The sequence below is a fragment of the Dipodomys ordii genome, unplaced genomic scaffold (genome assembly GCF_000151885.1).
Source record: "Dipodomys ordii isolate 6190 unplaced genomic scaffold, Dord_2.0 Scaffold142, whole genome shotgun sequence".
NCBI classification, from domain to species: domain Eukaryota; kingdom Metazoa; phylum Chordata; class Mammalia; order Rodentia; family Heteromyidae; genus Dipodomys; species Dipodomys ordii.
The window spans coordinates 4324766-4340805 of NW_012267358.1; the positions used below are offsets into that span (position 1 = coordinate 4324766).

The 16040-nt window shown below is 43.7% G+C and overlaps 1 protein-coding gene and 1 pseudogene across 1 annotated transcript; one reads left to right on the plus strand and one right to left on the minus strand.

The window, feature by feature from the left end:
• Window positions 1–639: 639 nt before the first annotated feature.
• LOC105997260 lies at window positions 640–7959 on the minus strand (annotated as a pseudogene).
• Window positions 7960–8053: 94 nt separating this feature from the next.
• LOC105997261 (uncharacterized protein CXorf49 homolog) lies at window positions 8054–13379 on the plus strand. Its single transcript, XM_013031618.1, has 6 exons — window positions 8054–9283; window positions 11285–11441; window positions 11897–11973; window positions 12232–12277; window positions 13078–13119; window positions 13208–13379. Exons 1-6 carry the CDS (start codon window positions 8054–8056, stop codon window positions 13210–13212), a joined length of 1557 nt encoding a protein of 518 aa, XP_012887072.1. The 3' UTR covers window positions 13213–13379.
• Window positions 13380–16040: the final 2661 nt, after the last annotated feature.

Sequence of the window (16040 nt, forward strand, 5' to 3'; positions counted from 1 at the left end):
AGTTTTAGTGTAAAAACTAGTGCATCAACTGGGATGGAGGGGATGACATTGCCCCAACAGGAATATACTCATCACCTGACTTGGTAACACCTGTAAAGAACCTAATGCAGCAAAAGCCAGGACAAATATATTTTTCCTCTAGCTATAACAAAATTACCATTCATTTAGGTAAGTTTTCGTAAGCTGTACAATTTTTTTTATTGTTAAGATGCTCTACAGAGGGGTTACAGTTACATGAGTAAGGCAATAAGTACATTACTTGTCAATCATTGTTACTCCTTCCCTTCCTTCCTTGTTGTTATCCCACTATCCCTTCCCTCCCCCAAGGATACAGAGAGGACAGACTATTGGAAATGAACTATATAATTATTTTGTGCTGGTCCTGGGGCTTGATCTCTGGGCATGGGGCTCTGTCATTGAGCTTTTTTGCTACAGGTTAGCACTCTACCATTTGATCCACAGTGTCACTTCCAGGTTTTTCTGTGTAATTTGTCAGAGATAAGAGTCTCATAGACTTTCCTGTCCAGACTGGCTTTGAACTGTGATCCTCTGATTCCAGTCTCCTGAGTAGCTAGGATTGTAGACATGAGCCACCAGTGCCCTGCCAAGCTGTAATCTTGACCTGAAAAATCACTTTTTTTATGCTGAGGAGACAGAGTGGTCTTTGATGACCTTTTCTTGGATTCTAAATAAAAAGCAACAAAAAATCCCTTCAGTTGTTTTATGTACTTCAGGTCCACTTTCTTATGATTTCAGAACTTTTATTTCTGCTCCAGATTTTCTCTTAGATACATTACGTTCCCCTGCTGTCCCCTTTATTTCAGCTTGTATTTGCCTCACTTTACCAGTTTCAGGGACAGCTCTTGCTACATCTGTTCAAAACAACTGTCTGGAAGTCCCTATTGTTAGGATCCATCATGACCATCCCAGGGGACCACATGGAGGCAGGCAGACACAGAAGAAAGATTATTGTAAGGTTTATTAGAGGGGCCATATATCCCCCTGGAGAGGAAGCAATATGGCATCTGCCCCCATCCAGACGGGTAGCTCTGGGGTAAGTTGTGTGCAGGTTGGGGAAGAGAGGGAATGGCCAGCTATATGGCAGGGTCTGGGTGGAGCTGAGGACCAGAGGTAGGGATTACGCTAACACCTATAACTATGAAAACTCTGTTCTTCTTGCTCTGACTAACAAAAGACTCTATAAGGCCTCCTTTTGATAAGTAGTAGATGTATCATGAATGGTTTCATGGTGCTGAAGCTGGAGGCTACAATTTGATTTTCACAGTCAGCTATGCTGAACCACATTAGTTGCTGGACTAATGTTGGGAATAGCACAAGATGTGCTTAGATCACACTGATCTAGTATTTTGAGTAGCTCTGTTTCATTTGGACCTTCTACATCCTTGCCTTCCCTTTTGTTCACTATATCCATAGCAGTGGCCAGATCACACATTTGAATGCTGCCATTTTCATGCCTATAAACAAGTAGCATGTTGGCTCTGAGCCCATCCTATTGGATCCTTAATATTCTCTCATTGCAAATGATGATATTGAATTACAGTCTACAACTTGAATCTCACATATTCTTTTCCCAGTAGATGAGAGTTTTACAAATAGTTTGTGTATGATTGGAACAACTTTCTGGATAAACACCTATTGATCATCTTGCTCTCCTACACCTATTGATCATCAAGAGTAGCTGCCATGACTTTCTGTCTCCTCCAAAGACAGTATATTGAATTAGACTGAAGGACTGGAAGCTGGTAGAGTAGAGATTATGCCTCCAAATTTTGTCACTGTCCATGTCCAGAAATGATTATTATCTGTACAGACAGACAAAAGATGCTTCTCTGACAGCATGATTTTCATAACAGGAATTTGGTGAACTGTGAAGGTCTAACAAAGCTGAGCACCTGACTCAACTGTTTCTGGATGCCATGTAATCAGAGCTTGTAATAGGTAATCTTGATCCAGTTACTACTTGTTTTGGGTGTGAGGTAAACACTCAGCAGTAATTTCATCACTGAAATGATGATTGTAGAGTTCAATAACAAGAAGATCATTATCTTTCATTTGCCAAGGGAACTTCTGCATATCTATATAATATATTGATCCATTGTTGCACCTCAACAGAAGGAATAATCCAGCAGTGTTGTAATTAGTTATAGGAATGACATTCTGAATCTGCCAGAGCTGAGTGATGGCATTCCACACTCCCACTTTGCTGGTATGACTGGTGGCTACTAACTGGTTACCAATAAAGAGGGCATAACAGGAACACCAAGACTGAACATTCCAATTTCCTTTCCACTTCCCTCATCTTGCACAATCCACAGGAAAATGCTACTCTAAGGCAACAGCAACTATTTTTGTCTCCATGTGGATCTTTAATCACTTTTACATTCAAAGCCACTCCTTCAACAGTCCAATCCAAATATGGGCTTGTGAATAATTGTTGCCCTCCAGAAGATTCTTTGAGTCTGTAACATACATAAAAACATGCTTATGCAGCTACAATCCAGTTGTGGTGGCCAGCTACTATCAGCATTTTCTGTGGACCCGCAGGAAATCCCAGCCTAACAGCCTCTTCTCCATTTCCAGTGAGCTTCCCCTTCCGCAGCATTTAGCACATTCCTAGAATTAGCAGATCTTCCTGTGTTGTTTATTTTATGACTAGGAATACCTGATAGGAGCAAAATAACCATAAGAAAGGATACTGCCACAAGATGACCCCCTCCTATTCCTCACATAAAAGAAAACTTTTTTTTTGTCGGTCATGAAGCTTGAACTCTGGGCTTGGGGGCTATTCCTCAGTTCTTCAGCTCAAGGCAAGTGCTCTACTGCTTGAGCCACAGCACCACTTCCAGTTTTCTAGTGGTTTATTGAGATAAGAGTTTCACAGACTTTCCTGCCCGGGCTGGCTTTGAACCATGATCCTCAGATCTCAGCACCTGAGTAGCTAGGATTACAGGTGTGAGCCACCAGTGCCCGGCACTTTTTGTTGTTGGTGGTGGTCATGGGTCTTGAACTCTCGGCCTGGGCACTGTCCCTCAGCTCAAGGCGAGTGCTCTACCACTTGAGCCACAGCACCACTTCAGAAAACTTCTAACTAAAGGGGCGTTTCTATAATATTCTGCTTCATATCTGAGAAAATTTACATTTGCTCCCCTTAAGTTCTTTTGTCCAAATAAAATTTAAAAGCAAATGCTGCTGGATCTCTATCAATAAACATACCAATAATTTTATCTTGAAGTGTTGAAATTCTTCCAGTCACAAAGCTGGGAAAAAGGATATAGAATCCACACAAGGGTCTGTCTTAACAGCCCAGGTACCCTACAATAGATGAGTGGATCCAAAAAAAATGTGGTACCTATACACAATGGAATTTTACACAGCCATGAGAAAGAAGATTATGTCATTTGCAGGGAAATGGATGTACCTAGAACAAAGCATGTTAAATGAGGTAAACCAACCTCAGACAGACAAACAGCACATTTTTTCTCTCATATGCAGAAGTTAGATTTAAAGTACAAGATAAATTTTATAAGAATCTAGGCATTCACACACAGTAAGACCAAAGGAGAACATTCTTAGGGAGGAACACAGAGGTGCATGCCTCCATGCCTCTGATCATATAAAATAGTATTTATCAAAATGAACTTCAGAAAATGGAAACAAGAGGGTTTTTTCTTTGTTATGGCTTTTCTTTTTGTCTTGTTTGTTCGTTTATCTGTCTTTTAAGGGTGGCACAGAAATGGAGGGACAAAGGGTGAACAAATGCAGTGGTGGTACTCACTAGACACTGTTGAAAATGAACTATACAACTTGTGCATAGGGACAGGAGGGAAAAACTGGGAGAGCTTGATGGAAGTGGTAACATTGTCCAAAAAGAAATGTACTGTTGGCTGGGCATGGGTAGCTCATGCCTATAATCCTAGCTATTCAGGAGGCTGAGATGTGAAGATCACAGCTGGCAGCCAGCCGGGGAAGGAAAGTTTGTGAGACATTTTTCTCCAATAAACTACTTAAAAAAGCCAAAAGTGGTGCTGTGGCTCAAGTGGTAGAGCACTAGCCTTTGAGCCAAAGAAGCTCATGGATAGCACACAGGCCTGGAGTTCAAGCCCCAGGACTGGCAAAAAAGAAAGAGAGGGGGGGAAGGGGGGAAGGAGGGAAGGAAGGAGGGAAGGAAGGTAGGAAGAAAGGAAGGAAGGAAGGAAGCAAGGAAGCAAGGAAGGAAGTCTTCACCTGACTTAACTGTAACAGTAACTCCTCTGTACATCTTCTTTACAATAACAATTTAAAAGAGTACACTGAAGTGCTAAATCTGATCCCCCCCACCCCATCCTATTCAGCTGGACAATCTGTACTGCCCAGCTGCCCCACTACAGTGAGGCTTTGGCAGTGCCCTGCAGCTATTTCTGGCCATTTGGGGTGCACATGCCATGCTGCACTGAGCTGCTTCTCTAGCAGGGGCTGGGGCCCAGGCAGGAGGAGGCAGATGCAGGACCAGTGGTGTTGTGTTGGGGGTAAGATGGAGTAGGGGGTGGGAGGGCAGGAGTCATGTGATGCCTCATCTTCCCTGGGTTTGGGTGGGACTCTTTCACATCCACCTGGGCCCCTCCACCCCCAAGGTACAAATGAGGCCTGGACTGGGCCCTTGCAGCTTATAGGCCATCAGACTGCCTGGGCTGCTCCTCAGAGTGAGGCCATACACATTGCTACCACCACCTCCTTAGCGCCAGAGGTGGTGGGCACTGCAGTAACAAGCATTCTGGGCCTCAACCATTTTATTTTAACCAACTTGAAGAGGTAATAAAAGGTCATCAATTTCTAGAAAACATATACAAGAAGGATTGGCAGTCCTGCATCCTTACATTACCATGAGAGATCTCTATGAGGCAACTATTAGAAACAAAACAAAAAACCCACTCCAGAATATTCCCTACCAAATTCTTAAAAACAGGGCTTGGAATGTGGCTTAGTGATAGAGTGCTTGCCTTGCATGCATGAAGCCCTGGGTTCAATTCCTCAGTACCACATATACAGAAAAATCCAGAAGTAGTGCTGTGGCTCAAGTGGTAGAGTGCTAGCCTTGAGCAAAAGAAGCTCAGAGACAGTGCCCAGGCCCTGAGTTCAAGCCCCATGACTGGCAAAAATGTTTTAAAATAATCTAAGGATACATTTCTTCAGTTTGACAGAAATTCCTGAAGGAAATTGAAAAGAAGGGACAGTAACATTACACTCTAATGATATAGAAAAAAGAAACAACAACAGAAAGGCTGTTGATGAACTGATTTTCTACAGGATAGGATACATTAAGGAAAGTACCTGAGATGCCATGAATAAAAGGGATTCATTCTAGGAATACAAACTTGATTAATGTCAGAAAATACAGTAAAATACTTTGCCATATGAACACAACAGAGGAAGAAAACATCATCTTCATATTTTAAAAAGGTAATTAGAAAATTTAAATATGGATTGGTTACAGATTATTCCTAAGGGAGTCAGAATTGTAGACATACAATTAACTTACAGGAATAGTTTTATAAACACATTTTAATGGACATACCATGTTAATAAAATTATACAGCATTTACATAATCCTCCAAATTCTTAATGTCTTCTGATTGGAAACCAATTTGCTAAATCCTCAAGAGCTGGCAATCCCTGATTAGTGTTCCTCCTTCATACTCTGATGTTTTCCAAGTCACATGGCTGCAGTCATAGAGTGTGTAGACTTTTGCTATTGGCTTCCTTCTCAGAAACTCATATGGGACTTCTGAAGGTACAATGGACATTCAGACAGCTTCTGGACCAGAGACATGTTTACCTGACTTGAGTGTTTCATACCTCTCTACCAAATTGAAAGTATGTGCTCCTGGTACTGGTGATTCTACATTTAACTTGACATAGTTAATTTTTATACATAGGAAGGATTATTAATTAGACAGTAATAATTTTTAAGTGGAAGTGAGTCTTTGAGCTAGGGGAGTTCTAAAACCCAGGTGACCCCTGGAGGCATAAGAGAGGGGTAGTAACTGGAGAGAGGAAGAAATGTCAGTGACCCCAGGTTGCCAATTTTAAGTTTCTTACTCTGAAAAGTGGTTACTGGGACATTCACCCTACACAGCCACAGGTGGCCATTCACACTGGTACATAAGAAGATGGCACCTGGGAACAAAACAGAGATGATTTGTGTATTTACCCTGAAGGTCACAATATATAAAGACAGACCCCTCTACCCACAAAGAGAAGAGTTTATTTCCCCTTAAAGGAAATGAATAATGATGAAATGTGGATGGGAGAAAGAGTTCTTGAAGATTAAGGACTGATAAGCCTGAAGCCCAATGTCATCTAAGAATTTGTGATGTACAAGACTGGAATCTGTGAATGTCACTTACCATGAGAATTTCCTACTGTGAGAGGCACTTTACAACCCCTAGGGAGAGGACAGCACTGTAACAGGATTCTCTACAGCCTGGAAGAGCCCACTTTGCTCATCGGTGCTGGCTAGCTTGCTGGTCCTTGGTTTCTTTTTCCCTAACAGAAGTCCCAGGAACCATTTTTTCTTTCAGCAAAGTAAAGGGTCATGTTGGGAAATAAAAGTGCAAGGAGCCCTGACACCTGGTCCAGGTGGGACTTAGCTTGGTGTTCTATAGTGCCTCTGTCTAAAGGTAGGCAAACAGACCAGACAACCTCACTCACTGTGAGTGGAGTGGCACGAGATAGGTTAGTGCAATTTGTTTTGGATGTGTATGGAGCTTGAAGGATAAAAGGACACAGACACAGAAAGAAGGTGTAAACTTCCTCCTCTCCAATGGGGCCCACATGGGCTTCTCTTACCTGAGCCTCAGAACCTGCTCCTTACTTCCCTAGAGATTGAAGGCTCAGTCCTGTCTGCCTTTAGTGTGCATGCTGCAATAGTATTGTGTTGGTTTAATTTGAATATGAGCAGAGACCAGACTGTGTGTTCAGAGGGAGACAGTTCAGAGGGAGACAGTCACCAAGTCTGTGAAAGGGGCTTCAAGCTTGATTCACAGAAATACATCAAACTGATATAGAAAAGCCAGGAAGCCAACAGTCTATGACTGATCCTCATACATATGTATGTGCTGGTATGTTGGTACTTGGGCTTGAATCAGAGCTTCACACTCTCACTTGGTTTTCCCTTTCATTTGGCTTTTTCATTCAAAGCTGGTACTCTACCACTCAAAGCAGCTTGTAGTTGTTTTTCTTGCCAGTTAATTAAGAGATAAGAACTTCTTGGACTGTTCTACATGGGCTTGTTGTGAACCATGATCCTCATAACTTAGCTTCCTGAATAGCTAGGATTATAGGCTTGAGATACTAGCACCTGACTTGATCCTCATACTTCTTAAGAAAAGAAACAACAGCAACAACAAAAAGAAAACAACAGAAAAACCCATTACGATTTGAGTGCAATAGGGCTTTACCACTAAGGCTTAGTTACTACACACTGTGGCTGTGTGCCCATGATGATGGCGCTATATTGGTGTTTTCTGCCAGTGGGATGTCAAAATTCCTTTCTGAGCTGGGCCTCCACATCCACCATTACTTGAAAGACGCTGAGCGAGGTGACGTTGTTCGGGATGGGGCTCTTATTCTAAGCTAGGCAGACAAAAGAAGCGGGAAAAGGAGGATACGCCCTCTCCTACTAGGCTCCGCCCCCTACCCACTGCCCACCTGGGGGTTGGCCACAAAGGTATGTAGTGTCATTCCTATTGGCTAGGGCCTTGAGTGACATGACAACAAACGTGACCTGATTGGTGGAAGACAGGCCAATGAAAAAGCTGTGCAGTGTTCTCGTGAGCACGAAAGCCTCACGTTGTTTGGTGCAGATGCTTGCGGTGCGTGTGGTAAAAGCCCCAGCATATGCTGTGCTCACCCTGTGGTGACCAGGCCAACGGCTTCAGCAAAGCTGGACGCTGGAGACATGAGCTCTAGCCGTGAGACATCCACTCAGGGAGGTGGTTTTGGCGCAGAGGGTGGGGAACGCTCTGGTGTCTATAGGGTTGTCCATGGAGGACCCATGGCGCCTAGCCGCGTCTTTGACCCTGCTCCTCCACGGAAAGATGAGGAAGAGGAAGACCTTACAAGGTCCCAAGGCTGCGAGTTCAATTCAGATTCTGAATTAGAAGTGATAGAGGCGGGAGGAGCTGTCTTGCAGGGTGGAGAAGAATCTGGTTCCTCAGTGGAAGGTAAGGGGGGTGCTCAGTCCTCAGTACCGGACTTCAATGTTGAGAAGACAGTCGTGCACCACCCTACCTATCAGGTGGCCCGAGGAGTGCTCAGATTCCCAGCACGGGAAAGATGCACAACCACCCTAGCCACCACTTGGGCAGAAGTAGCCTCAGGCCCCACGGGGAGAGACCCACAGGTCTCCAGTGGTAGAGGCACGCTGGTCCCCAGTGGGAGAGGCTGGCTGCGGGGAAGAGGTACACTGGTTTCTGGCGGGAGAGTCATGCTTCTCACTAGTGGGCGAGGTACACTGGCCCCCAGTCATGTGGGAGCACAGCAGGCCTCTACCACCTCCCTACACTCAAGTACACCTGAGCTAGGCAGGGCTTGGGAGAAGAGAGGCTGTGCAGTTAGAAAAATGGTCAGTCAGAGAACCGAGCCACCCACTAAGACTTCAGAAGAATCCAGTGAGATAGCACCAATGAGGGTGACCATTAGCTTGAAACATGGAGATCAGACCAAGTTAGACAACCCCAAGGAATCAGAAGACAGAGCTGGAAACTCTGATGGTCAGGACCAGGAGAATTCTGATGCTATACCTAGTAGGATGCCACTCACTTCTCAGGAATTAAGGGCAAACAGGGAAAACCAGGCTGCTGGAGAGCAAGAAGCCTCTTCCCATAAGAAAAAAACAACTGTGGTCAGGGCTAAGGGAGGAAACAGGCCCACCTATACAGTGGCTGCTGCTGCAGGTGACTTGTCCAGGAGCAATCCTAGAAAGAAGATGACTCATGAGAAGAAATTCCCAGAAACTGACTCTAGTGTTATGTTGGGAAGAATCTTCCCTCCTTGGGGGCAAAGGATCAAGGCACCTCACCAGGAAGCAGCTTCCTTACCTCCAATCTCATGTGTTCCTGTGTTTCGGAATTCCAAGTCATCATCTTCATCTCTGAGTCCTGGACCGAAGCAGTCCAAGCAAGATGGCACTTTGAGGAGATCTAGGACTTGGAGAAGAAGGGAGACTCAGACTGTGGCCAGAGAAGATGATGAGTTAAATAGAGATCCTGTCCTTCAAGCCCAGGTGAGTAAACCATCTTCCTTGCATCTACCTTTGTTAATACACATTGTCTTTGTCCATGTTCCCTCTGCCTCTTGTTCAGGGTGTGTCACTGCCACTGTCATTAGGTTGCCCAAATCAGATCTTTGTAGTAAGGGTGGATATTAAGAGAGAATTTGGTAGACACAACTCAGGGTTTGGCATGTTCTGGGTATTTTCTGCCTCTCCAGACTGGGGTGAGGATGGAGGCAGGGCTGGGTGCTGAGATGAGCCTGAAGATTGCTTACAGTCTGGGCTGTGGAGCTTCATTGTTTCATCAGCCAACTGATTTTTCCCTCCCAGCGATTCTGCAAACCTGGGATTATTTGTGTGTGTGTGTGTGTGTGTGTGTGTGTGTGTGCGCGCGCGCGCGCGCGCGCTGGTCCTGGGGCTGAACTTAGGGCTTGGGCACTATCCCTCAGTTTTTGTGCTCAAGGCTAGCACCCTACCACTTGAGCCACACCTCCACTTCTGGCTTTTTAGTGGTTAATTGGAGATAAGAGTATCAGGGTCTTTCTTGTCTTTGAACTCTGATCCTCAAATTTTAGTCTCTTGAGTAGCTAGAATTAAAGGTGTGAGCCACTGGTGCCTGGTTTGGGATTTTTTTGGTACCCCAGGTTTCTCCTTAGTCAGCTCTGCCTCCTGACCTGAAGCTAACAGAGGCAGAAAGAGCTGACGAAATGAGCCTCTCTCAATGGACAGAAATGCATACACACCATTGGATTAAGTGACTTAGTCTAGACTCAGAAACACACATACTGAATAATTTCTCTAATGTGAAGAAGCTAGATCTAAGGGAAGACAATGGGCATGACCATAAATGTGGAACCACTGGGAGGTAATGGTCTGAGGGAGGAAAGGTAAAATAGAGCCAGGTGGTAGTAGAAGACTATGATTAAAGTATATTGTAGGTATGAATGAAAAAGATCATAATGAAACTTATTTAGAAAAATTCTAAAGAGATTTGAAATGGATTTTAAAACAGAAGCAAGATAAGGTAATAGGAGGTAGATTAATATGACTGAAATATCTTAATACATGTATGGAAATTTCAGAATGAAACACCCCATGTCCAATTATATAGGGTGATAAAAAACAAAAAGAATGCTAAAAATAGAAAAAGAATTTAAGACACACGTTTTTTTAATTTTTCTTTTCTTCTTTTATCTAAGTGGTAATAAGGAAAAGAGATCCCTCTGATTTCACAAGTTGCAAATCAGTATCATATTGCTGTAGGAAAGGGGGTTTAAGTCACATCGTACAGGAGCACAGGACCTATTCATGGTATCACAACCAAGTTTTCTGCCACAAACAATTCTATTTTCAGGCTTTGATCCTCAGAGGAAGACTCTACATTTGTGGTCATGAACTTTTGAGTGGCAATGGCCCAAACTGGTCAAGGATCTATATGGTCCCACAGGCAGAATCACTGTGAATTACCATTAAACTTGGGTGCCAAATGGTAAATGTCTCACTCCTAGTCCCAGCATTGCAATATAATCTCTATAACTTTCTTAACAACTTTACAACAGAATCGTATTTCAGTGACTATTTTGATATCAGATTAAATTTTCCAAAAAGTTATACATAATTCAGGTCTAAAAAATAGAAAAATGTTGTATGTGATTTTTTTTCCTTTTTCTTTTTCTGCTTTTTGGGGGAGAAGTGACACAGAAAGGGAGGGAGGAAGGGCGAACAAATTCAGTCATGGTATTCAGTATATACCATGTGGAAAATGAACTGTGAAACTTGTGGGCAGGAACAGGAGGTAAACTGGGGAAAGTGAAGGAAGGGATGACATTGTGCAAAAGAGAAATATACACATTATGTAAATTGTGAAACGGTAACCCTTCTATACAATACCTTAATAATAAAATTATATTTAAAAATAGAGAGGAAATAACTGCAATGTTACAGTTCCCTCTGTTTTCCCTCCCAGACTTCAACCCATATAAATAAATATTCTGTGAGAAATTTTTGTTTTAGCTTTCTACATACAGGCCAGGACCACCTTACTTGTTGTTGCATCGTGGAGAACTCAGCAGTGGCGATGCCCGCACCAGAGCCCCATATATTTCACAAATATCACAGCCTTTACCCCAGAGACAGAGGAGTATCACCCCTAGAGGCTTTGCACCTTCTGGTGAGTATTGTGGTTTTGAAAACAGTGGAAGAAATGGAGTGAGGAGGAAGGAAATGTCTACTTCTATTACTTCTAGAGGGAAAAGGGGACTCAGCATTGTTTCCAGGCTACCCTGACTACCTAGACAGTGCTCCTACAGGAAAGAGAACATGGACAGGGCTGAACTCAAGCAGCAATGTGCCCTGTAGGTGGGGTTTATGCAGTGATTAGTAACAGTGCCCAAATTCCAGTCCAGAAGCTGACTTTCAGCACAAGGGAGCCTTTTCTAGCATCAATCCCAGAGCCACAGTACTAGGACATTATATCCATTAACTGGATATTTGAGGGCCAGGGAAGGCAGATCCAGGGAAGGGTGAAGTTGATGCCATAGGGGGGGGTATTGCCCCCATTTTAGAATCCATGAGATCTTTTTCATCTCTCACTCTTAAGAGGCTGGATTTTTGTGTTCTTTTTAGGTGACCAGGAACCACTCACACATGCCACAGGTCCGGAAATGTCACAACAACCATCTGGAGAACAAGGCTGTCCACGGGTAATGTTTCCTTTCCTCCCTAGGGTTCTGGCCCATATAGATGGTAGGCTCAGTGTCCAGGTTAAGCTGAAATACACACTCTTCCCCATCAAGCACCCCAATGGAGAGAAGGTATCTCCTTTCCATTGAGGCTTATTGTGATTCTTTCTACACAGCTGTGGGTCATGGAGGTTGTAAGGCCTAGGGCAGGTGGGAGGATTAGGACAGAGGACAGCACATTAATCATCATTTCTTTTTCTCTTGGGTCTGCTGGCCTAGTGTCCGGTGCTACAGAAGGAAATAGAGAAGCTCAAGGATCAACTAGGTATGATGGAATAGGGACGGAGGCAGGGGCTGGAACAGAAAGACAGCTGGGTATATGGGAGCAGGTATCTATGGCAGGGCTGGCTGCACTTACAGGTAGGACCAATATTCCCCTTGGTTTAAAAACAAAACAACAACCAGGCCTGCCTGGAACCTTCTGTGTGATGACTAGCTGGTACATGAGCAAAGAATCGCAGCATGTGCCCTGTTAACAAATCCCAGAGATATTCTTTCAGCACCTTCAGAGATGTCTCCTTTATTTTCCCCTATAAGTGCTAGTTGGTGTGGCTTGTTTGGTATTCCTTCTCCCTTTTTTTTGTATGTCAGTCCTTGAGCTTGAACTGGGAGCCTGGATGCTGTCCCTAAGCTTATTTTGCTCAAGGCTAGCACTCTACCATTTAAGGTACACCTCCACTTTCAGCTGTGTTTTTGGTAGTTTATTGGAGATAAGAATTTTATGGACCTTCCTGCCAGGGTTGGATTTGAACCATGATCAGCAGATCTCAGCTTCCTGAGTAGCTAGAATTACAGGCGTGAGCCACCAGTGCCCTGACATGTTTATTGTTTTTAAGATGTCTCGATGGCCACGCTCCACCCTTGCTAACTACTGGTTCAGGTTTCTGTGGTGTGAGGGATATTTTTACACTCAGTTCTGGTGATGAGTGGGTGGGGGTCAGAACTAGAGCATTTGAACACAGACGTCAATTTGCAGGACTGCTAGTTTTCTGGTTGCAGTGGGGAGGCAGGATGGATTCCTGCATCCCTTTGTCTGGAGTACCCACTTAGGCTTCTCTGTTTCAGCGGCTATTCAGTTCCTCAATGAGAAGTTCCAGTCTTTTGGAGGTAAGTGCTTATTTAACCTTAACCTTTCACATAACCCTGGTTGTTGAAACACATTTCTGGCTCATCCTGACTCTGCTTTCCTTGATAGTATGAACCCAGCATCTTCAATCAAGACAAGTGGCCAGTGCTGTGGAGCCCAGGAATTGTGATACAGCTGGTTTAATCAGGGTCATCTGCAGCCAGTTCCTCCTCTCAACCCCATCTTTTGTCCCCTGCTCACCCTAGCTGACAGAAGTTCCAAATTAAAATTTTTTGTGTTTTTTGGTCTCCAGTCTCTCTCTCTCTCTCTCTCTCTCTCTCTCTCTCTCTCTTCTTTCTCCTCTTCTCTCCACCTCTTCCCCCCATCGCCCCTCCCAGTTTGGGGTCATATGAACAAGAGAAAAGTGGGGGAAGGGGTGTCCTGTCTCAAAAAAGTGAAGTGAAAGAGGCGTGCCATGGCACAATAGGATGAGCCCTCTTTATGTGTGCAGTCTAGGTCCAACCCTGAGTGGAGCCCTGCACTCAGGCTTACCTTGGTTCCCTCAGTCTGGGTTCTGGATGTACTTGGCCTGGTTAAACTTACATTTCCTCAATCTTCCCGTAGGCCTTCTCCCTACCCTTGCCTTCCTTCTCTGGGAATCTTCCATCTTATTCCCTGTTTGCACAGGAGCCTAATGAGCCCCTTCCAGAGCTCTAGTCTCTCCTTTCCTCCCTGGTTCTCCTGCCCTGTCAGGAAGGGTGTGACTTACAACCCCCAACATGCCTGTCACTGCTGCCACCTCTGCCTGTGTCTTAAACTTCTCTGTGGGGCACATCGGACCTTCTCCCACTCCTGGACCACCTTTCACCTGTCTCTTACACAGAGGGTTTGTCTGAGTGTCCCATGTAGCCCTCAGCCATGAGCATTTCTTGTTTTTTGGTTCCTGTTCTCAATCCATAGACCCACTCTCAGATGGTTGTTTACCATCACCTTTGAGGTAAAGGCATTGACAGAAGGTCTTTCTTCACCAAGACTAGCTTTCCAGAGTGGAGCAGTCACTGTATCACTAATGCCCACAATGGGTTTAAGGTCTATGAGGAGTGCGGTTTATCTAGCATTTAGAATTGCTAGTTTGTCACCAAACTCATTCATCCTACTTAGTAATGGTACTTTCATTTTTCGTTTCCCATCCTAGGATGTCAGGAATGGCTTGGGTGTGTTTGCAATTTTTTTTGCCAGTCCTGGGGCTTGAACTCATGGCCTAATCTCTATCCCTAAGCCTCTTTGTGCTCAGGGCTAGCGCTCTACCACTTGAGCCCCACTTCCAGAATTTTCTGAGTAGTTTATTAGAGACAAGGGTCTCATGGACTTTTCTGCCGGAGCTGGTTTTGAGCCATGGTCCTCAGATCTCAGCTTCCCGAGTAGCTCGAATTACCCATGTGAGCATTTGGTACCTGGTATAAACTTAGTTTTGAGGAAGGTTCAAACTGTTTTCCACAGTAGCTAAGCTAATTTATACCTACACTAGCAGTGCAGGGAGTACTCCAATTTTGGATGATTAATGATGATTAATGATTAATGATGGTGAACATTTTTTAAAATAGTACGGGGGTTTGACCTCAGAGCTTGCTAGGCAAGCACTTACCTCCAGCCTTTTGTGCTTTCAGATTAATTTTAGGGTTGACTGTAAACAATAACCTTTTCATCTGTGGCCTTCTGTGTAGCCGAGGTTACAAGTACATGACACTAGATCTGGGTTATTTACTAAGATGGGTGTCTTGCTTTTTGCTTGGACTGGCCTGAAACTACAGTCCTCTTGATCTGCTTCCCAAGTAGTTGGAATAACAGGTGTAAACCTCCTCATCTGGCCTTAAGAATTTTTTCATAAGCCTGTTGGCTATTTGTGTGTCTTCTTTTTGTTGTTGGGAGACCAGGATTTGAACTCAGTACCTGATGCTTTTTCAGTTGGCTGGCTCTCTACGAAGTTAGTCTCACATCCAACCCCTGTGTGTCATCTTTGGAGGAATGCCTACTTAGGTACTGAGACAATTTTTAATTTGGTTATTTTTGTTTTTTTAGTTTTTGGAATTGAATTTTCTGAATTCCTAATAGGTTCTGACTTTTCTCAGATATCCAGATTTTATTTGAACATAGTTTATCCTAAAATCGTGTTGAAGTTTGATCGTTTTTGCCCTAGGTAGTATTGGGAAGGAGGCTTTTGAGAGGTGACTAAGTAGGTAAAAAATATTAGTGCCTTGTGTGGAGTGGCTTAATTCTCACAGTGCTAAACTTGTTGCCATGAGAGCAGAGTGTTATGAAGTGAGGACACATCTCATACTTTGCCTTGCATTCATCCAATGGTGCAATTTTTTTCTGCCTTTTTACAACAAACCACCAAATGAGGCCACCAGACTTTGGACTTCCAGCCTCCAGAAAAATAAGCAAAATAAACTTCTTCATGAGTATCCAATCACAGATAGCATCACAGGAAATGGAAAAATACATGTGATTTCTATCCTCAAAACAAAAATAAATTTGTGTTTTTAATAAATTACTCAGTTCCTGTTAGTCTGTTCAAGTAGTAGAAACAGATGATAACAGGGATAGTTACATGGCTCAAGTGGTAGATCATGTGCTATGAAGTGTAAAGCCCTGAGTTCCGGTCCTGGTACCCAAAAATTGGAATAAAGTTGGTTTCACCTAAGCTAGAATATTACTTCCTTCCTCCTTCCCTTCCTTCCCTCCTTCATTTGCTCTTCCCTTCCTTTGTTCCTCCCTCTCCCCTTTCCCTTCTTTCTTTCTTTCTTAAAAAATGTGCAAGTATATAATATACATAATCACTTAGATTATGGAATACATATTATCAACGAAGCTAAGAGATTGCTCTGGGGAGAGAAAAGAATGGAAAACGAATGAGTGTGAATTATTTGCAATACATTTTAAGTACATATGAGGGAAACAT